We start from the raw sequence: 22,784 nt of genomic DNA, 5'->3' as shown, positions 1-22,784 counted from the left end.
ACATTCGATCGGAACAACGTGAGAGCTCCCATTACTGGATACCAAACACTCTACGGAGTCCCCCTCGGCCCAGTCAAGACGTGGATTCTGTAGTCTGTCGTATAGTGTGAGGTGAAAGGAGGCTTCCCTCGCGACAGTTGCTTCAACAGACCCGTCTCCAGACACGACACTCAGTGGCCCGTAGCCACTCGAGGGTCCGACCACCACCTCCATTGGCGAGCCACTGATGTCGTCTCCGTCCAAGGTGACTACCAGAATGCTCGAGAATGATGTGACCTTCGCTGAACTCAGGAAATCTGAGTCATCAGGCTGCAATGCACGCATCTTTGAGCTGCTCAGGTAAGGTCGCACTGTTGCTCTATAAGCTCCCGATACACTTGGATGGACTGTCCAGCTGATCGTAGCGTCTGGGTCGCCACTTATATAAGCATCGAGACGATCAGTTAGATTTTCCCTCCAAGAGGTGGTGAGAGCATACCCCCACGCATCTCGTGGGATGAGAGTGAAGTTGTTCTCGGTCGAAGCAAGTAACAGTCCTAGATCCGCAACTGTCGACTGATTGGCCACTGGAGGGCCGGCATCAATGATAACCGTTAGAGGACTTGGTCCATGATGAACCGTGCCGTTGATATACCGCACAGGCAGCCCATGATGCAACTCCGATGCATTGATCTAGCAAAGGTGAGTGCAACCCAAAGGGCGGCTCGATCGACGTGACTCCATAACCCCACCTCCCTCCAGTCGGCCACTACCGTGGCGTTATTGGAGTGATAACGGTGAAGGAATTGAAGCTTAGCATGTCCCTCGAAATGGATGTATGTCAAGACGCATGGGAACGGCCGGTAGACGTTGTGCACCAGTGGATTCATCGTTGCGTTGCAACTGGTCAGCGAGCCACACTGTGTCCCTGCAATTCAGAGCCATAGAGTTCTAGATCATGTTCTCTATGATCTCACCATTCAATTGGAGAGTAACTTCAGCGCCTACGTTCGTATGAACTGCGAACTCATGCGTGCCGCCTATCAATGGTTCTATTGGTTGAGGTAATAACCAGAAGTGCCAAACAATGCTCCATCTGAGTGCCGCCAACAATGCCTCTACCTGGAAGACTTAGAAAAGTTTTCAAGGAGATTCACCTGGAAATTGGCGCGCCGGGATGGACAAGTGACATCACGGGTAGGTCCAAGCTAACACTCTCGTCAATTCTGGTGTACCTGATTTGCATCTCGAAGTGTTTGTACGAGCTGGCGAGAGATAGGCTCCTCCCAGCCGCGGTTACATCAGTTCCTCATCAAGGTTATAAGCCGATTGGAAGGCATCTATCATCGCACTGTCACCACCTCCGGGAGTAGAATAAACAGTCACTAGTGAGCCCCCAGGGACTACTTGTGTGACCTGAAGAACATGATAAACTAGACCATCGCTATACATCACGAGAATTCATTATTAGTATGGTACTATATCACCAAAGTAATAGAGATATGGGCAGGAGTATTCAGAATACATTAGCTGGGTTACAATGGCAGGGGTAGGTATGAGTATACGTTATCATATTTGGAACCGGTGTACGTAACCAACCACATGTATACCAGAGGCGAGGATCGAACTCGCGATCTTCTGCGTGTAAGGCAGACGTCATAACCACTAGACTACCCCGGCAATATGGAAACTTCTAACCTTGCTGGGCAAGCCAAAGAAAAAGCATAATTACTCACCACAACTTCCCATAAGCCTGCCCTTTGCGGACGGAGTGTTTCATTAGTGACAGCAGACGTGTTATCCCGTCTGTTGGTGTACCTGACGAAGGCCAGACGAAACGTGGAGCTCTTATGGTCGCAATTTCAAGCATACACGCCAGCCGATGTGTTATACTGGAGCCATGATGATATTCGACTGGAGCCACCCGCGTCAGTTAACCGTGAAGGGCCTGAGATACCCGACAGTGCGAAGCGGATGAAATCGAATATCAAACCCGGTGAGATCATAGTGAGGCATCTTACCATCCATCGTAACTAAATAATGCTGACCATTCGCCGCAGGATGGGACACTAAGTGGCCATAGGCATCCCGAGGAGTGCAAGTGACAATGAAGTCCTCGCCTGCTCGAGGTGGGAGGATCTGTTAGACCTCATGTGATGGTGACAATGATCCCTCCAATCGATCCCACTGTGTTGGCTGGGACTTCACAATCCGATCCCAATGGCGAGGGTGTTGATGGGTGAAAGGTTAGCAGATCGTCCGGTGCGCCCACCACCTACATACGATCATCGGCGTTTAGGGTGTCTAATGCGGGTGTGGCTGATTTCGATTCACGGTGAACTTCTCATACCGAACGCATGGATGTTTTAAATGGCCCACCAAAGGATGCCCAAAGAAGAGCTCACTTCCTCGCACACGTCTGAGTCGACCGGAAGACTCTCCTCGCTTTGCGTTCTACAACCGATCCCCACGAACACTCGAAGTCTATCGATCTCCCGAGCTGAAGAGAAGCCGAATCACATAATCTTCAAAGAAAAGTAGCTGTCACAATAAGAGCTCGTCCGTTCACTAACGAGATTATCAGAAGAGCATGGCTACCTGCAACTGGGTACTCTACCATAACGGTCACACTGCCATTGCTATTGACGACTTCATCTTCCATCCAAACACTTCCGATACGAGCTCTCACCTGGACATGGGCAATGCTCAGCGAAGCGAAGCTATCAAAAGTTACCTTAACACGTGAGGAGAAAGGTATGCTTTCTGATATATACTCTTCGCGATCAACAACAACATTGCCGGCTGAGTCACGAAGTGTCACGAGCGCTTCATATGGCCCTCCGCCCGCCACCTGACCAATGAGATGCAACGGCCATTCCGGCGTAGAACTCAGGGAACTCACTAAATTGCTTTGGTACGTAAGGCAATAGAAACACTCTACCGTAGAGTGGAAGCCTCGAGGTATTGAAGGACGAACTGTGATCAAGTGGGGACCTGAAGATGATTAAACTGAGCGAAGCGTCGATCAATCAAGCGTAACTTACCTTGGACTAGTTCTTGTCGACAATCGCACACACCTGGCCGTCCCTGATCGGTATTGCAAGGCTCTGGCCCGTAGCATTGACTTCCGATGGGTGCATCGCCCATCACAACACTAGCCGGCAAACCATCGACATCTACACTGAGTTCTTCTGACGTACCAGCTACCGTTGGGATAATACTGCATAAGAACTGTCCATCACCAACGTAGGAACATGCTTTATCAGAGACCCCAACTGGTGTCCTGATCCGGATGGTCACAGATTGTCCCGTATCAACAGACAGGATGTTGCCATATCGATCTCGGAGTAGCACAGTGAGGGTGATGTTGGTCACATTGGCCAATATAGGGCTCGTCCGAAGATGGTGGAGATCCGCATGCCGGATGATGCTCAAAGGACCGTAAGCCTCTGTCTCTGGTAGACCCCACGCATACCAGCCATAGTTCTCACGCGCCTCAATGGTGTCTAGCACTCCAGAGCGAGCAATATCCGGACTAGAAACCATAGGGCCTCGGATACGCGTCTCATTGATTGATACCATCCAAACACTCGGCCCGGCTCTGTACGATGTGAAGGCCAGACGAATCAAGCTCAAGTTAGAGTCGACTGACTCCACCACAGGCTGAATTGACACTGGAAACATATTGGATAAATAAAGGAAGTCCTCGAGAAACTCAAAATCGCCACAACTGGTACGCCAATCACTCCACGTAAAGTTGTCACAGAAAGTGGTATTAGCCGGTGGGCTTGGCAGTTGTGGGTGTAGATTCAAACGGTCGTGAGGAGACAGCCAGGTAAGGACCGCTTCAAGGTGACGTGTGGGGTCCAGGCTCTCGACTGAAGCAGGGTTTCCTACAGCATCGCGAAGGATCAAGTCGATATAGGACCGTATACCAACTTGGAACTGTGTAGTTGCCGTCCCGTTGGCAACGACTTGGAATGCCGATACCGTTCCTCTCTGGATGTCTATAGCGAAGGGAGAGCCTTCAACATGGAGACCGTTCACCGTGATACTCAAGTTGTGTTGGCCACATCCTATCAATACCACATCGACCACGTAAACACCGTTTCCTCCACTGCCCATGGTAACCATCGGCTCACCCATAACGCCTAGAGGTTGGGTCTGGCAATAACTGTCGGGGTTCGTTGGTGTGAGTGAGGCCAGGACCACAGTGTCGGAGTAGAAGGTGTCGCAGTCGTTACCAATCACATCACGGGTCTGCACATACAGTGTAGGTTTTTTAGATGCAATCGGACGGGTCAGCTCGTTGCCATCAGCTTTGACGACGCTTTTAGGGCCATAAGGCGTACCAGGACCAACCACAATAGGGAACGGTGCATCCTCGAGATATGCACCACGGTGAAGATACCTACCATTGAGGGTGGCCTATAGGGAGTAGAACGAATAATCACTTGCTGCTAACAACCTCCTTCCCCTGCCATACACTGCTACTCCAGAGCAACCTAATAGAAGCCGAGTCCGTACGCTCTCGATAATCGACTCGGATCGGATAGAGCTCGCCAGTTCTTAGAGCGATGCTGTTCGGCTGGCCATTCAAATAGGACACGTCAATTTTCTCGGACAATGCCTGCCGCAAGAGTGGATGGTGAAAGCCTTGAGGGTCCATGGACTCTCACGGTTTTATCGACGATAACCTCCTTGCCGTCCTCGAACCATCGCTCCGCTATAAGGATGCCGTCGAGCCAAATACGGCAGTTGTCATTAGCATCAGCAATCTCACAGTAAAAGGTGTACGTATCGTTGTAAGCCGCCTCAATGAAACCAGTCCACCTTAGAGGGAAACCTGCAAGATGAAAAGAGTCGAGTACGGCCCACCTCACGGACACGAAGTCGGGAGACCAACGCGTCACTGAGCCTGCTTCCCAGTTGAAGTCGATAACAGGATCTACTCTCGATTCTATGGGCGAACCCAAGTAGATAGAGTTATCCCAGTAGTTCCCAAACAGACCATACTGCCATAGGGCTTGCAAGATGAGGGAATAATTTCCAGGACGGTAACCTGAAAGACGAAGCAATCCGATGACCATCCAACATAGTAATAGACCCACCAGTAACCGTTACGTCATACTGTCCATTGCCCAAGTCGGTGGCTCGTATAGGCCGCCACCACGAGGGTGTTTCCGTAGTATCATAGCGTGGTAACGTCCACCTAGCAATGGACAATCTGAGGATTGATGCATTTGAATCTCCACTGCACCTTGGATTGGCCTCAGAAACAGGCTCGCATAACGCCTTGGCTACATCCACTTCACAGACGGGCTCGAGATACGCGACGAACATACGACCTGAGAAGGGACCCAGGGTAGCCCCATAAGAAGGAGGAGGAGAAACCCACCTGATAGACAGGTGGAATCTTCACTAATCAGGCAGTTACCACCAAGGTACTCCAGTGCCCCTGTTATCGGGTGGACACCCTGTTAAAAAAGCTTTTGACAGAAACATGTGGGTAACTCACTTGTATGCGAAGTTGATGATCGGCGATTCCAGCACTGAGTTGTAGGGGGAAGGTGTATGAGCTCCCAGTGAGGTAGCTCGGATCGCCTCCGATCTCGCTCTGGACAGTATAGAACGCCTCCAGCTGTCTAGATGTTCCAACTGTATTGCTCGCATAGAGACGGAAGCTGTAGGTGACGTAGGGCCTACCATACAAAATGGTGCTGAGGTGTTCATCGTGGAGTAGGAGGTAGTAAACACAACTACACCAATACTGCACATAACACTTCTGGGCCAGCGTTCGAGACTGTACAAAGAAAGTCTCGCGAGAAAGGAGGCAGAACGAAGGTAATATCGTGTTCCATGACGAAGCCCGCCCCCCTAGTGTAGGGTAATATGCACATGATATCAACTACATGTGTTGGTGAGAATATGAAAATTCTGAGGAAATTTTTGGGAGATTCTTATTGGTTTCTGTACGCTTCTTGCCGAATTCGTATGTAAACTTCTGAATTAGGAACTCCTGAACTCAGCTGAGAAAAGCGAACATATACTCCAACACTGACTTTAGCTCGGTGACTAAATACTCTCTCACAGTAGGGTACCCCGTCCCATCATAGAGCAAGCCGTAGTCGCCAATGACGCCTTCCTTCATGAACCTTTTGGAATAATGCAATCACCGAGCTGAGCATTGTCTATACAGTCTGTATGTGTGTATCGGGTTGCCACCATCATCTGGCTGGTCCCAGCTCAGCAACACTGAATCAATGCCCATACGGGTTCGATTCACTTCCATGGTGCCCCATAGCGGCACCGACGATGCAAAGAAGCTCACTTCATAGCTATCCGGGCTGTATCTGCTCAGGCCCCTTATACGTCTACCGACCGCACTGAGGCTTACAATGGGGTAAATCCATCATCGTCCAACCCTATCGCGCGAGCCCGCATCAAACACAGCGCGTTGATCGGGAGGCCTCCCACTGTGTATTCGATATTCGACTGGCCCGTATACCTAGATCGGACCACTCAGGACGGCAAGGGAGGCAATGAGTGTAGAAAGCCTTACACGGTTCGGAAGATGGCACCACCGTCACAATCATTGGAGAGGACTTCAACTTGGACAGCGTATGTCGGCAATGGTGGTGTTATTATCGTTATCTTACCTAGTGACAATAGTCAAGCCGCGATGGACTCTCACGAGCCCGGCCAAGCCCATGACGAACTATAGGCAATACGAAGTCCCTGTAATTCTTTCATTGCAAAGTGTGGTAGTCCGCCCCCATCTGACCAGGAGAGGAGACCACGAGCCGTGGGGGCTCAGGAGCAGCTGGCCATATGGCGCCCATCACTGTAGATAAGCCAACGACGGTAAAATATATTCGCATGCCTGGTCTTAAAAATGATGAAAATACTGCCTAGTTGATCGGTGCACTGAGCCGGCTGGTGAGAGTCCTCAACGCCAACTATGTCACTGATGCCTCTTAGGACGTCTAATCGATCCGTTCCATCTGATCTGAGCATACTCATTACGCAAATGCCTGCCACACTCAATAGAATACGGTATTGAGCATTTACATGCATGCATGATGAATAAGCTGTCACATGTAGTCGATCAGGATGCCGTTGGCAGGTCAACACAAGCTTCTGTGACTCCGACCTCTGCGCTGATGTCTCCAGGTGCTCTGGTCCGATCCGAGGAGCCTTCAGTGTGTGTCCTTTCGAATTCACCGACAAGTTCTTCTTCACTCACACGACCACCCGTATCGTAGATTCGTCTCTGAGTCGATGGTCCAATCGAGACGGGTCAGGTGAAGGGTCACCTCCCAGGACCAGGGACTCGGCAATTCATTGGGCATGCCAACTCGGAATACTTTCAGCTCGTCTGTGGCATAAAGGTAAACTTCTCTGAGGAAACGCATGAACCTGAACAACGAGTTACTCAGCAGACGATTGTACTAGACGGCTGAGGGCATGATTCGTAGGAACATTTTCCTCTGTCAACTATTGTAATCTTTGAGAATCCCAATTATTCGAGGCGCGAATCTCAACTTGAACTTTGTTTGCACCAGGCGTGGCAGCAGATTGGTCTCACCCCAAGCCATGGTTCATATGTTTCAAGTGCGCAATCTCATGGAAGAGTATTGCCATTAAGGTTGAGTCAGAGAGCATACGGTCTCCAAGCTCCGGATTGCTCATCGATCGGATACGGACTCTAATATGATTCAAGTATCTGCCAGGAGCACCGCGTCTATGGCGCGGTAAGAAACCCCCACCTTGGCGTGGCCTCGACCTTCTCAACATCGATAGGAACATTACTTCCAGGTGCTTCGCTTCGCCTTTTTCGTATGGTACTCTAACAGCATTCGCAGTCTATATAGAAGGCCTCAGTTAGAGCTTCTCGCCTTGCCACGTTCATCGACTTCCTCTTGTTGTTTTGGCTTCTTAGATACTTCTCGAATGGTGACCCCAGCCTTCTTGGCGTCTGGCGGCTGCTCCGACAGATGTGAGTAACTGTCCACTTGATGCGACTTATTCGATTTCACTCGACGTTCTTATCGAACAGTATGAGTGTTGTGTACTCGGCGAGGTAGCGAGGGTTTTATATGCCAACTCTCGCTACCAATTCGACCAAAGAGACATTGTCGCTGCTCGGCTCCGTCAGAGTATCTTACCGTAGATTGAAACGTTTTGCTATAGGTGATGCCACGAAAGTGTTCAGGTAGTGGAGCTTGAGAACGACGCTGTGCCTAAGCACGCACTCCTCTCAAAGCTATTTCAACAGTTCTTGCCGTCACAATGCACCTCCAACTACGGCGAACTCTCTTTGATATCAAGTCACAATAGGGTAGCAAAACGTTCGCAAGCCGGAACGATTATATCAGCACATATCGAACCCGTATCAATGAAATCACGGTCCTGACCTGTTCTGTAGAGGAACCTTCTGCCCATCTGCTGTTTTCGTGAACGCGAAAGTGAAATAGAGGTGTGACAAGGCGGCCGCCTTCGCTATAGCCACCTAAGGCCACCGATTTCCCAGGCGACCTCATACAGGGGCGAGAGAGTTGCTGAGCCCCACCTCCTCTTCGGCCAGTCGCTTCCGCCTCTCGATAGCTTCAGCAGAGATGCGTGCCGCGACAGGTATAGGGGGTAGAGACAAAGTCCTCCGTCCTTTTACTGGTGATAATATAGTAATAGGCTCTGCACTGGACTTCCTTGCCCCGACTTGATCACTCTGTAGACTATGCCGTGCTATTGCCCGAGCATCGACTACTTGAGGGTCCTACCGAGTAGAGTTTACGATATTTCAAATCAACCTAATTACACTGACAGGGGATCGACCACGGTGGTCTCCACCACCCGAGAACTTTGGCACCGGCGGCTTCGGAACGAAATGAGAGTCTTCACTAACATCATCGCGATGCCGTGATTTGGTGACAGTGCCACGACGAAGAGGTAACTCTGGGCGTCTTCGTGGCAGTGGAGACAACTCCAGCGGCCCACAGAGACCAATTGTTTTCCTCCTTCGGCTGCCCCCAATCGGCTGTGACATCGAACGGGACTTCGTACCAGTATCTTCTTGCATTCTCGTCTGGTCGCTCAAGCTCGTAGCAGTAGACGCAACCTTCAACGGAGGCAACTGAAACACTCTGATGTAACGTGGTTCTCACGTAGTTATCTCAATACCAGCACAACAGGCTTCTGCGGAACTTCTCTCTTCTGGAAGACCACGGGTTTAGCAGCTACAAACAAGTCGGGGAGAACAACCGACATCAACTCATGCCGGGTCGGAACAAGAAGACTAAAGTTCCAAGACTTATCGCAAGAAGCAGATTACGAATAGAGAAGAGAAGTTGTTTTTGACGAAGCCCAGAATCTGAGGCATTTCCCAGTAGAAGGAAGGTGAATATCGTCGTACTGTATTCGTGCTACTCTGTGACTCCAACGCGAGACGACGACCATCAGCAATCATGAAAGAGCCTCGGACCATCATTGCTCTTATTTCACAGACTTCACCACCAAACCAGTGCCAGTGGTATTCCGAGACGAGTTCGAAGCACACCGCGTTTTGGCCAGTGTTCGATAATCCGACGGGAATCTCATGAGTTGATATGCTCAGATCATATCATCCCAACCTATGCATCCATGATGACGGTCAGGACATAGTGTGTGTGACACATCAATAAGTGCAGAGGAGCCAAAAGTCCTCACCTTGGTGGTTTCAAAGTGGTAAGGAAGCCTCACTACTGTGGCATAAACGACTCAAAGCAAAATTAGAAATTCGGGGATTCATTTTCCACTCCAATCTGTTATTCTCATCTGAGATCGGGAAAGTCACCTCTTTTGGAACTTGAAATCGAAAGCTGAGGCTCCCCGATTGGCCCCTTTAGTCATAGAGATGATGCATGAATCATTCGTATATTGTCAAGCCATTATCACTGACATTAGTTCACTGTATGACCAACACAAACCATCCACATGAAAATTTACCAAGTCAAATAGCCTTTGTAATAATTTTTATGTCTACCTCTTGAAATTGAATAACGATATTGATCGAATGAAAAGGATAAACCATCGTAACTCTCAATTAGTGTTTGAAAAAATACTCACTGCGTATCTTGAGTAATCGGTTAGTAGGTAATTGTGGAAGATCCGCAATAGAGAGTCCGAATGGGACTGTCCGATCATGAGTTCTCAAAAGGACCATTGACACATGGTTCCCTAAATCAAATAATCTTCGTGATAACTCTTATCTCTAACTCTTGAAATTGGATAACCATACTGATCGAATGAAAAGAATAAACCATCGTAACTCTCAATTAGCGTTCAAAAAGATAGTCACTGCGTATCTTGAGTAATCGGTTAAAAGAGAATTATGGAAGATCCGCAATAGAGAGTCCGAGTCGGACTGTTCGATCATGAGTTCTCAAAAGGACCATGAACACATGGTTCCCTTTGCCGGTCCCATACGGTATCTGAAACAAACGGAGCCGTCCTCCTTTGCGCAAATCTGAAGGGGACAAGCTACGTATCCAGAGAAATCAGACTAGAACTTACATCGTCGTAGCCTGAACAGTCAAGAAGGCAGCGACCCAAGACGCACTTGATATGGACACTGGCACTCTTAGGAGCCGGAGGACAATCCGAGGCTTGTGCGCATGGCTTAGCGCAGATCGCGTAGCAAGTACTATAACCGCCCTACATGAGAAGTTTTATGCGCGCAATCAACTGAGCAGCCTACGGTAAGGGCGAATAGGTCCTGCTTGTTCGGGCACTCACAGCTCCCGACAAATTTTTCTCCGGAGCAAGTGCAACCTGTGGGTTTGCCGTAGTATGGCAGATTTGTGTTCCCTACTAGTCCATCCATATCTGACATGAGTATATAGTAATAACTACAGGATCGCAAATTAACCATTTGAAATGATTCCCTCACTAATATCCTGGCCCTTGCCCATGCTCTCGTTATAAAACCTAATCGAACAATCACTTCGAGTTCAATCAAGAAGCCGTAGCTCTTCTTACTGTTCAGGGATTTCCACGCTGCCCAAGGCAATGAACGAAGAGATCAGGAGAGTGAAGGAGAACATGACGTATATCACGCAAATACGCTATAGCAACGACTCACTGACTATTTGCTCCCATTTTATGCTAAGGCGCTAACTCTAGGAAGACTCCATCAACGATCTGTGGTACTGCACTTACATTTCAAATTGGAGCGGATAGCACCGAGAGTATCGTTGATGTTCGCTCCCGAGCCTCCTGTCGCTTCCTCGCTTCAACACGACCTGGTATCAGCTGGAGAGGTTAGACCCGAGCGCACAGTGAAACTTGGTGTAAGCCCTACACTATAGGGTATCTGCTCTGTCAAAAGCCTCACTGTATTGATCATGATGACATCATATGCGTACTCGAGGGGTGGGGGAGGGTTCGGATGTGCGCGTTCACAGAATTCGTGAATCGCAATTCACACAGAGGCGACCTGTTCACAGTATGAGCGGAAAATAAAGAAGCTAAATTCGAACGGGCGGTGGGGATTGGCTGGTTCTCCGTGTACAGTGTACTCGGGGAATTCTACGTCAACGACTAGGTCCTAGAGTGTGGTTGTGATTGAAGTTCTGTGACCTGAGATTGATTTCGAAAAGCTTGAATTCACGTGGTAATGTGTGCGTTCATGGCATGCCTATCCTAAAGTAGTTCCATGTGATAGCTCTAACTACTAGGACTCTCAGTATGGGAGTTTGGCCTTGTCTACACGCGATACTTGTAACTGGGAACTCGCAAAAGTACTTTTTGCTGCCCATGATTCATGGGCCATGAATATTCTACCTACAGCTCCCGCGTCTGACTGGCAAATGTTTGGCTGCGCACATCGTGAGCAGCCAACCTTCGGCCACAGCGCGACCGCTGCGCACAGCAGCCTGCTGTGCAGAGATGAGTGTAGCCAGAACGGACGTATCGGAAACGTCCCAATCCCCCGACTTACCTGTTTGTGGTATTCGCTCACCCTAGAGACTTGTTGTATGCTACTCACTACAGGTTAGCACGTGCGTCCTAGATGTTCATGGCGTTCGTACGTTTTACAACACTGTAACGGTGATACTTCGTCGTTGTGGGTCACTAGGAAAGTGACTCCGGCAGCAGTGTTATTGTGTTGGGTAGAGCGGCTCTAATAGAGCCCCGATCCCACGTCACAGATTTAGATGTGGGGCAGCTACCTCTCCTGAGTGCGGCTGTGGAGCCGCTGTGGGGGATGTTCGCCGTTACCTTCAATCATGTCCGTATCTTACCACGGCTAGTGAGAAGGTCCCTGGCGGCTTTACATCTAATTTGTATCGGGTGGTGGCGGATTTGAAGCGGCGTAAGCCCTTCAATCGACTGTGTCTTGCTGTCATGCAGTGCTTCGACGCAAGTGCCCCCGGTCAACAATTGATAACTTTGTATGTCCTGTAAAAAAACGGGCAGTCCCCCTGCACACTAGCCGTCCAGGCTACCGAAGGAGTGAAGCAGCCGTCAAGGCTGCGGCCAAGAATAAAGAAGGCCTTCAAGACCTCTGGAATATCAACTCAACACGGATGATATCCGTATTATGTAGGAGGATAGGAAGAGAATAGTTTTGGATGTATTAGTAGAGAAATTACAGCTTAGCTTAGTAGTGGGACAGCTGAATAATGGGAGAAAGCAAATGGGACAGCCAATTGTGTTGAATACTGCACCTCCCCATTAGCAATTGGCATGAAGCTGGCGCCTTTGACAAGATGGACGTTTCTATGTACCATGTACTGCTCGTTTATAACGAGCATTACGACACATGAGTACGGGTTCCGGCCAGGAGATTAAACTTGAAACGGAAACTCATAAGCCGGGCCACCAATTCACAAGGTTGAGGGCCGCTCGAGTTCGGCCTCCGAACGACCTTCGAACGATCTCAATACCAGCACAACAGGCTTTTGCGGAACTTCTCTCTTCTGGAAGACCACGGGTTTAGCAGAAACAAACAAGTCGAGGAACACAACCGAGATCAACTCATGCCGGGTCGGAACAAAAGACTACATTCTCAAGACTTGGCACAAGAATGTGATTATGACATGAATCAAATTGAGAGGAGAAGTTATTTTAGTCGAACCCCAGAGTCTGAAGCATTTCCCAATGCAAGAAAAGTGAATATCGACGATATTCACTTTTCTTCACTTTTCTTCACCTCACACGACGTGTGCTGTGCTGTTCCCTGTCTGTGATCCCAGTGGCAGAGTTCGCCACATGACGACTATCAGCCATCATGAGATATAGGCGTCTCGAGAGCATCATCGCCCACACTCAAGAACTTCCTCAAACAAGTGTCAGTGGTATTCCGAGATGAGCTCCAGACACACACAGTGTTTTGGCCAATGTTCGATAGTTCGTGCAGATGATATGCTCAGATCGTTTCAACTTAACCCCATGACGATAACGACACAGTGTGTTACACCAACGAGTGCAGAGGAGCAGCCAAAAGTTATCACCTCGGCAACCCCAAAATGGCTTTTGAATCTCAGCCTGCCTCGCGAACGGAACGAATTGACAACTAGAAAACAAGATGGCAAAAAACTCTGGTAATCCGAACTGTAAGTGTGGTGATAAATATCATGATACGTTATCAACAGCAATCGCAATGCTTGGCAGTTTCGAATACCAATGCTGTGTACGTGTGAATAGGTCCTATTCAATAGGAGGTAAGCCCAAAAACACGTCAGTCAAAAGTGAGAAGAGCTCAGTTTTATTGTATTCTGATACTTGTGGCGACGTCTTGGGTTAGTTTGATTTAAACTCGTGTAGTCAAGTCTCCTACAATTCACGTGAGCTGTGTGGATAATGATCCGCAATTCGTGAAGAGGCTTGAATGCGCCCACCCAGAGAAACTCATCTCCAGACTCCAGGGCCTAGAACACGCATATGCCATATTGGTGACGATGATGCAGTATTATACCAATGATATATGATGAGGCCTTCGTCTGAGCAGATGTCTAGAAAAACAAGTCTCACTGTACGCTTGAGTAACTCCTCCAGCTAATGTCGGGTTACGTTGACCCAAGGGAACCATACGAGACGCCGAACATCAATTGTATCGGCACCGTTTTGGCATATAGGAAATATGCAGGGCATAGGAGGGGAAATCGCAGAAGCACAGGATATCAATGGAGCTGTTCCGTGGATACCAACATTGTTACACGTGCGAGGAAGCTAAAGGTAGCGGTAGATAACGCGCACGCGCTCGTGTCGTCGAATGCATTATCTGTTATCGGCTCTTCACCCTGTCCCTTTTGAATTATCTTCTTAGCAGCTATTAGAGCTGCTAAGAAGATAAGACCTCCAACCCGAACTCATACGGTATGAGTATCATACGAAGTATCTCATAGAATCTACCCCATGGTCGACGGACCGTCAACCATAGGTATAGGATAAGCACCGGTTATTCTTCCTCCACACATTCTCCAACTGAAAATCAATACTCCGGTCATGCTCCTTCGAAAACTGGATCCAAGAAACGGACATTGTAATGGAACCAGATACATTGTTCGGCAATTCATTGGTCATCCTGTGAAACTCACCCAAGTTACGGTTCTCGGTGGCCCTTACGCCGGACACATTCTGTTGGTACCGAGAGTATGTAACACCGACAGATACAGATCTGCGTTTCTCAATCAAACGTAGGCAATTCCCTCTACGCCCTTCGCATTGTTGTACTAGAAACAAAGGCCAATCTCTGAGAAGAGTAGGTATATATCTCCCTCAACCACCACTTTCTCATGGGCACTTGTATGCAGCAGCATCGAGGGTTGGCAATCCACAAAACTTGGAGTTCGCTGTGGACCAAAGTTTTTATAGTCAGACGTCCAATAGCAACACTGCTGTTGATGTCTTAACAACTAATGTCGTCTTTCCTGAAATTTAAAAATGAATTTCAATATGCTTATTTATTTATTATTTGCTGTCGCTACTGGTGTGTATCTCATTGTCCCTGAGGATTTCGTGGATGTTGACGTTTAACAAAAATCTCCACATAAGCAGTACCTGAGGATACAGTATCTCATTACATTCCAACATCTCTTGCAACATCACTCTTACATTACGTTCCTCAATCCACTTACCATGGCTCGCAAATACATACAATTCACTGCGTCATGCTTGCCAATAGTAAAATAGCTTTGCTAATCTATTAGTAGCGGTTCGATCTCACTGCGCTCTGCTTGGTTGAAGGCTGTTATCATATAGTGGATGTTTCCTCAGTTGTCAGGTAATATCTCTTTCGAACGCAAACTACAATCAAGACCACCACTGCAACCACTATGGGCTATCACCATATACGACTTTGCCATTGCATTACTATGTAATACTGTTGTAAAGAATAAAATAAAACAAAACAAAAATAAATGAAAAAATAGAGCGTTGAAAAAAGAGAAAATATATATGAATGAAGAAATAAACAAATTAAACTATAAAATAAAATGGAAAAAAATATTAATAAAGAAATAGCAAAATAGAGGAAGCAAACGACTACAGTACAACGAGCATTATCACAACCATATACAACAACGACTACCACGGCTACAAGCACTACCGACTACCAATATGTACAACAAGAATGATTTCCGACTTCACTATTCGAATATCATGTAAGAGTGGTGTACAGGAAAAGAGAAAAAGAAAAGAAAAAAGAAAAAAAGAAAAGAGAAAAAAAGAAGAAAAGAAGAAAAGAAAAAAAAGAAAAGAAGAAAAAAAGAAAAAAAGAAAAAAGAATGAATGAATAAAGAAGAAAAGCAAAAGAAAACATAAGCAAAAACAAAATATAACAAAATATAACAAAATGGACAATTGACAATTAAAAGAAATAAAAGAAAAATACACGAATAGCAAAAAGTACTTTACAATCTGATGAAGTACATTGGTATGATGGTACTAGCATTATTTACTTGTTCTCAATATTTCTTTCCTTGTTCTCATTGCATGGATGCGGTCCGACAAAGCCTACCATTGTGGCGAAGACCGAAACACCTTCCATAGCATGACGACTACTCCCATCGCAAAGACTATCAACAACAACAGTCCAACTACGCAAGGAAGCGATCTCTACCACAACGACAACCACTCATGAGGAGTACAAACAGGCAACACCACCACCAAGACCACCACCAACAACAACATCAACAATAACAACGACACTGACCACCACAAGAACAAACAAAGACAGAAAGTCGAAAATTACCACAACATCGACCGCAACCATAATTACTCCCAGCATCGCTCAAACAGCGAGCTCACCTGCTGCACTGCTATCACCATACCCACCTCAAGTGCAACAACCCTAATTACAACAAGCACGTCATCAAGCCTTATCATCGGAACAAACAAAACCCTAAAACATAATCAACACTACCACTTTAACAGCGAGCATTATTCATTATGACCTTACTTTCTGGCGGTGCTGCATGGGTTGTAGTGGTCGTACAGTCGTTGTTGTCGCTACTCCGATTTCGGTTGCATGACCATAATGACGGTGGTCATCATGATTAAAAACACGGTATTATACTAATACTAATAGCATTATACTATTACTCATTACATACCATCTCGAGTTCAGTCAGAATCTCAGTCTTACTTCCGAGTATGAAAATCACTCAACAGCGCTTTACTCTCTAAACATTTCATACACACAACACATATGTACAGTATACTCCTACTTAACCAAGACCTCCGACTACTGTTACTCCACGCTGTGAAGTCCTCCTCACTAAACTTCCGAAACCAAGCGATTGCCTTCCTACCAGAACTGCACGGAATGCACGACAAAGTTCCTCTCCGTAGGGGCTAAGCGACGAGATCTGCTAGTTATGGCAGTTTCTAACACTATGATGTAACTGTCAGTATCACTCTATCATCATTTCAGCATTCATATGCCTGATTCTTAACTGACGCGTGGTTACGCACCCGCGTCAGTTAAGTCATCTACCTCGGGTGCGAGCGACCTCCCCAAGTGTTAACCTTGGGTTAGCACCGGATATGATACCTTGGGGCTTATCGGATATCCTGACCTACATTTGATACTGACATATAAGGTGTGCAGACGTTGATGATTTTATGAGTATGATTGTAGATAGAATCTCTGGAGTTCCCTGATGGTTAACGACAATGTCAGTGTGGGGTGACCATGATCATTGAAAATCCAATGTTGTTGTTGGCAGTAGCTGTTGGTGTTAGTCAGAGAGGATCAATAGCGAGTCTCGGGTGGTATCTTATGTTCATCTTGGTAAGATTCAAACCATGTCCGCAAACGGCATGGTATCCTTACCCGTCTATGTAGCCGATGCATTCGTTTCAAGTGGCAGTAACAACAACTTCACTGGCAATCCCGCAGGAGTTGTGGTACTCCCACCGGGCCTATCGCTAAGGGAAGAGGTAGCAATGAGCCGTGAGTAGTCTTGTACATAGGAAATCGGCTAGGAATGTATAGAAACCAATGAGAACTCCTCAAAATGTTTATAATGTCACCGACACATGTAGTTGCGTATTTTCCCACACTGGCCGTGCCAGGCGTACCGAGCCATAGCTGCCGAATTACGGCACTCTGAGACTGCTTTCCTCAGCCCTATATCTACGGGAAGATATGCACTTAGATGGTTCACCCCGACGTAGGACCAACACTGGTGGAATGTTCGTACTATATAACACTGTTAGGAATGAAGTCCCCCTGTGCGGCCACGCTACTCTAGCAGGGGCTCGCTGCTCGGATGTAACTCACCTTTCTCTCGATCGCCATGCATGGTCATTGTAGGACTTGAACGCCTCCACTGGGGAGGACACGCCCGAGAGGTACGTGTTTGAGACGGCTTCAGGAGAACTGGTGAGGGGGCAACTGCTATGACAGTTTGGGGTGGTGACACTGTTAGGTGGTGACACGCGACTCCAGAGTTGATGCACAGGGCTTGTATTGGCTTGAATTCCCAAGGAACCCTCCGGAAGACACCTGGCAGCCCGACAGCTCCCCACGATGGGCCTATGATATCATTTCGGCTCTAGGCTTGCCGATGGACCAGGTTGCTATCTCGAGAGTAGTATGGTGCTGTTGTTGTTATTGTTGATAATAGGTAACGGAGGTTGCTGTGTCGTACAAGGCGAAGAAGCTGTTGGTGATCTGTCGAGGCATAGAAGGAATCAAGACGCTTCAACCGGTAGTTCTCACGAGGCTGAGGCGGCTCGAGCTTGTGCATCAGGATGAGAGGACGCTATATAATTCACATAGGGAGGATATTATACGAGGAGTTAGCGTTATGTGCTACCTCGAACAGCGACAGGAGATGACTACATTAGTGTACTCGAGGTGAGTAAAGGGATTATATTATATTTTGAACATACCAACACTGTATGGTCATGGTATGGCCCCATTTACTGTATATGGGAGATGGGATGGGAGATATAATATGTTAGGATGGTCTTTATAGTAATAGGAATATTAGGATGGTCTTTATAGTAATAGGAATATTAGGATGGTCTTTATAGTAATAGGAATATTAGGATGGTCTTTGTAGTAATAGGAATATTAAGATGGTCTTTATAGTAATAGGAATATTAAGATGGTCTTTATAGTAATAGGAATATTAGGATGGTCTTTATAGTAATAGGAATATTAGGATGGTCTTTGTAGTAATAGGAATATTAAGATGGTCTTTATAGTAATAGGAATATTAGGATGGTCTTTATAGTAATAGGAATATTAAGATGGTCTTTATAGTAATAGGAATATTAGGATGGTCTTTATAGTAATAGGAATATTAAGATGGTCTTTATAGTAATAGGAATATTAGGATGGTCTCTATAGTAATAGGAATATTAGGATGATCTCTATAGTAATAGGAATATCATTGTTATCATAACAACGTCGTTAAAGGAGTACCGACTTTGCATTTTTAAAGTTAGGTATTTTGCACCATGGAATGGCATTCCTGAAGACCCAGTCAACGGCAGCAGTCACACTGTCATTGCCCCTTACATCAGTTCAGTCATCGGCACTAAGGGGTAGGACGGCAACACAGTTGGGTACTTTCCTCTCCTCGTCTTTAGGTGCTTATTGGAATGCACAATGTTGTCATCGAGGGGAGGCCAGCTGATAGTCCGGGACACTCTAGATGTGGTGAATATAGCAGGCCGGTGCTCTGTGGTAGGACAGGGGTGCGAATTTCGAGGGGATTGAAGTTTGATATGATTTTAGCAAGATGATGATGATAATAATATGAAGTGGCAGCCTACCGCGCGCCCAGAGCGTGACAGTGAAATATGAAATATTGTCGATTTATTTTAACTATCGTCGCCTATCTCAAGAGCCACTGATAAACTCCCACTATGCTTCGCATAACGATAGGTTGGTTCGCACTTTATATTTCTGGTCGGGAAATTGTAATCATCCTATACACTCCTAAACCCGGCTTCCAAGTGTTGGCTCCCGGTTGTAGGTGATCAGTGGAAAGATCCACCTGCCTCAGCATTTCTTTAAGGAGTGATTATGTGCTCGGCCACATGTGTATTACGTTTCCTTATCCTGATTGCTATGAGTTAATCGTCTCAGCCATTTCACCTCATACAGTAACAGAGTGTAGATCACTTGTTGTAGTAGCACTTCGGGTGATCCACTAAGGCGAGGTGAGCTGATGAGTATACAGGAAAGTTGGGTATCGTAACGAGGGTCATTCATGGAATTGAAATGAGATTACGACTACAGGTGAGTCATGAAAAGTGACATGACTCTGGACCCAACGAGGGGGTGGCAGCGATTTCACGTCACTCCATGACAGCGACGTGTGCTTATAACAACGGCAGACGCTACACATCAACTATCGAGTTGTCGCGGTGGTTGCCGTCCTCCTCTTCCTCGTCCCCTCTTTAGTTTGGTATACGATACTTCCATGGTATCACAGCATTTGATCGTGAGTAGGTAACCTACTGCGTATCGGAATAACACCTGCTGTAGTGAGGTCTATGAAGGCAACTCATATCACGCTACTACTTCGACAAGGTGCCTATTGCAGGATGTCATGTTGGCATCCGGGTAGTGGATCTCACTTTTACTGATAACAGCAATGGACCTGCCGTACACAAGCACATAGCTACTCAACACTTTAAAGAGTGTTCGGAAGACGGGTCGACCCGGAGTGTATTCCGCATTGTAACAAAGGTTGTGTTTTTTTATCTCATTAGGGAGTATCACGGTCCTTTACAGTTGATTTATTATCTGTATAGTGAAAAGTAAATTATGAATTCATGTAAACAATCACTTTGTACCACACCTCTCGCAACTCTATCGCCAAACGTCAAGACGGATCTATCGAATTGGGAGACGACAGAACTCCATAACCGGCTGAGTGCCGCACACGAAGAAATACAACGGACCATTCTGGGAGATCATCCCATCTCGGGTAAGATTGTGTAACACAAGGCACATGAAAAAAGGCCCTCAAGTGGCGGTATAAAAATTGTGAGAAAATTTTGGGAAATTCTCGTTGATTCTTGTACATTTTTATCTGAGTTTGTACGTAAAATCGTAAAAATAGTGAGGAAATTCCTGAGCTCAGCTGAGGAAACGAAACGTAGATTCCTCCCACACTGCCCCAGATGCGGCCAATTCCGATCCTGGTACCGCACAGAAATCGTTAATGAGCGAGAATAAAGAAGTAATGTGTATGTTCATACAGTAGAGCTCATGCGTCCCTATTACAGGCGCTGATTCCCCCGCCCGACTCGGGTGGATACGTAGTTGGTGAGATTTCGAAAGAGGAGCGGTATAGGAGGATGCAACAAGCGGCTAAACAGAGAGTGATGACTCAATGTCGGCAGAAAGGACGAGGAGGAGGAGGAGGGGCCTTATCGATCTCAGTAGAGCATCATGAGGAGGATGGGCATGCAGAGCCCTTCGTATTAGGTCCGACGTGTTACACGAGATTGCTCAAATGGTACACCCAGGAAGCCAGTTTTGAGCGCCACGAATAAGACGCTCTCAATCGACAGACCGATTCTTGGGCTACAGAGTGGCAACAACAACAACACTATCATTGGTGGTGTGGGTACTCCAGGGTTGCGGCGAGGCCCATTCGGTCGGGAGGGGAGGGCGATGTCGGAACCAAGACCATTGAAATATGTGGAGATACACTCCGTAAAGGTGGGGAAAGATTTCCCTACTGAGGAGCGGGTGAGTACTGATGACCATAAAAGAGATGATGACTTTATTCACTATAACACTGTTGTGGAGGAGGAGGAGCGGCGTACGAGCTTGAGCGGCCGACATGGGGAGTACGAGAGAAATGAAGCGCCAATAAGTTTCAAAGTGGCCAGTGTTGGCGTACCACAAGACGCCCGAGTGAAACCTATCGCGAGGAGGCTCAGCTTGGGAAAGGACTCAGACAATGTTGAGAGGGAACAACAAGGAGGTATTTGAGTTCGCGTGTCGAAGTTCCTCATTAGTTTTCTCAGCTGCCCGTAGTGTTGAGGATCGCAACAAGTCTACGGCTAAGAAGGCGACTCCTTATTCCAATGGTTCGTATTCGGAGATATACTCCCAAAGGTGGGAGTTTCGAAGTCACCGGAGACACTATGTGCGTGCGTGCGCAATTTTACAGTTTGATCGGTCCGGGGATCATGCGAAAAATACAAAGACTGATTTTGCAGGTGGATCAGTGAATTCGTGTTGAAATATTTTTCGGCAGAGAAATGACGTGTATGGGAATCGAACCTGCGGCCTCTTCAACCGGGCAAAACAAAGCTTCCACTACGAACTCACTCATTGCAGGCGAGAAAATACGAGAGCTCTCGCGACGCCGGTACGTGCCAAGGGTAGAGGTGGCCGTGGGGCTTCGACACCGCATACAGCTCCTCAATGCGGGGATATCTACACTAGAGCTCGGGAGCGCCGTAGGGTTTTTGAAAACAAGATCATCGAGGCCAGGTCGTGGAAGATAGCGGAGGAAATGAAGGAGGTGAATTCAAACGAGTTGGGGTGGGCAGTTGGAAATCCACCCTTCATGAGGAATCGAAAATGTTAGAAAAAATGGTGAAGAACTGCGCTCTAATATAATACCTATTAAGTAACGGTTCACGTCTCTTAAATTGAGAATCAAATTCAAAAAAAATAGAGAATTTCAGCAGTTCTTTGTTAGTGTACTTTTTCGCCACGAGTAATTTCCCGAAGAGCTCCTCCTCTTCCTCCTACGAGATCTGCAAGTGTACCTCGTAATGTTGACAGCGTGTATCGGCGAACACGTGCATGGAAGGATGTGAAAGAGAAAGATCTCGAGTCGAATCGTCAGCGCAGGGAGGAAGCCAAAGTAGGCCAGAGTGAATCCTATGTGCATGCGTGCATGACGATTCAGGATTTCGATGACCGGCAACATCTGGTGCATAGATCAGTTCATTCGAGGGTGATAGGAATGCCCTATTCTAGTGTTGAGGCCAGCAGGTTTTATGAGAGGAATGTGGAGTGGAAACGAGCAGTTGATCGACGATCCGAGAAGCTACGACACCAACAACAACAGCATCAGGTTGCAGTTCCCTAGTTATCTCGAGGTGTGGTACGTGTGCGCTTTAGACTTCCAATAGAGGGCGTTCCAAATTGCGAGACTACGTCGGCTCACTTCATGAAAGCGTGTCGGCTTATAACGGCCCAACAACACCACGCACGCCCGAGACCCCAAGGGGTGTCAACATGTAAGGAAGCTCTGAGTAAAAGACTTCAGTTAGTCTTTGCAGTTAAGACACCGTTGACGCCGTATCGAGCTGCTGGTCCTCCCGCGTCG

General features: G+C 47.2%; 3 protein-coding genes across 4 annotated transcripts; 1 reads left to right on the top strand and 2 right to left on the bottom strand.

Moving 5' to 3' along the window:
* Positions 1 to 1,275: 1,275 nt before the first annotated feature.
* Positions 1,276 to 6,130, bottom strand: Pmar_PMAR011223 (hypothetical protein; the record flags this gene model as incomplete). Its single annotated transcript, XM_002767774.1, has 15 exons — positions 1,276 to 1,395; positions 1,716 to 1,797; positions 2,385 to 2,479; positions 2,597 to 2,668; positions 2,714 to 2,830; positions 2,882 to 2,973; positions 3,024 to 4,390; positions 4,434 to 4,609; positions 4,659 to 4,812; positions 4,858 to 5,041; positions 5,091 to 5,191; positions 5,240 to 5,327; positions 5,378 to 5,456; positions 5,498 to 5,681; positions 6,042 to 6,130. 15 exons carry the CDS (start codon positions 6,128 to 6,130, stop codon positions 1,276 to 1,278), a joined length of 3,000 nt encoding a protein of 999 aa, XP_002767820.1.
* Positions 6,131 to 9,953: 3,823 nt separating this feature from the next.
* Positions 9,954 to 11,382, bottom strand: Pmar_PMAR011222 (hypothetical protein). 2 transcript variants are annotated; one of them, XM_002767772.1, is made up of 5 exons: positions 10,996 to 11,092; positions 10,886 to 10,944; positions 10,715 to 10,842; positions 10,531 to 10,671; positions 9,954 to 10,483 (listed from the first exon to the last, which is right to left on the bottom strand). In XM_002767772.1, the coding sequence occupies exons 1-5, from the start codon at positions 11,058 to 11,060 to the stop codon at positions 10,400 to 10,402; spliced, it is 477 nt and encodes a 158-aa protein (XP_002767818.1). In that variant the 5' UTR covers positions 11,061 to 11,092; the 3' UTR covers positions 9,954 to 10,399. The 2 variants fall into 2 exon arrangements, with proteins under 2 accessions (XP_002767818.1, XP_002767819.1); XM_002767773.1 differs by having other exon boundaries at positions 10,715 to 10,944; positions 10,996 to 11,382.
* A 5,886-nt stretch (positions 11,383 to 17,268) lies between these two features.
* Pmar_PMAR011221 (phenazine biosynthesis protein, putative) lies at positions 17,269 to 19,024 on the top strand (the record flags this gene model as incomplete). Its single annotated transcript, XM_002767771.1, has 8 exons — positions 17,269 to 17,403; positions 17,539 to 17,636; positions 17,683 to 17,737; positions 17,780 to 17,848; positions 17,895 to 18,056; positions 18,093 to 18,176; positions 18,219 to 18,325; positions 18,922 to 19,024. 8 exons carry the CDS (start codon positions 17,269 to 17,271, stop codon positions 19,022 to 19,024), a joined length of 813 nt encoding a protein of 270 aa, XP_002767817.1.
* Positions 19,025 to 22,784: the final 3,760 nt, after the last annotated feature.

Source organism: Perkinsus marinus (genome assembly GCF_000006405.1).
Source record: "Perkinsus marinus ATCC 50983 genomic scaffold scf_1104296970056, whole genome shotgun sequence".
NCBI classification, from domain to species: domain Eukaryota; phylum Perkinsozoa; order Perkinsida; family Perkinsidae; genus Perkinsus; species Perkinsus marinus.
Note: the sequence above shows the minus strand (reverse complement) of the source record. Positions and strands in the feature narration are given on the sequence as shown.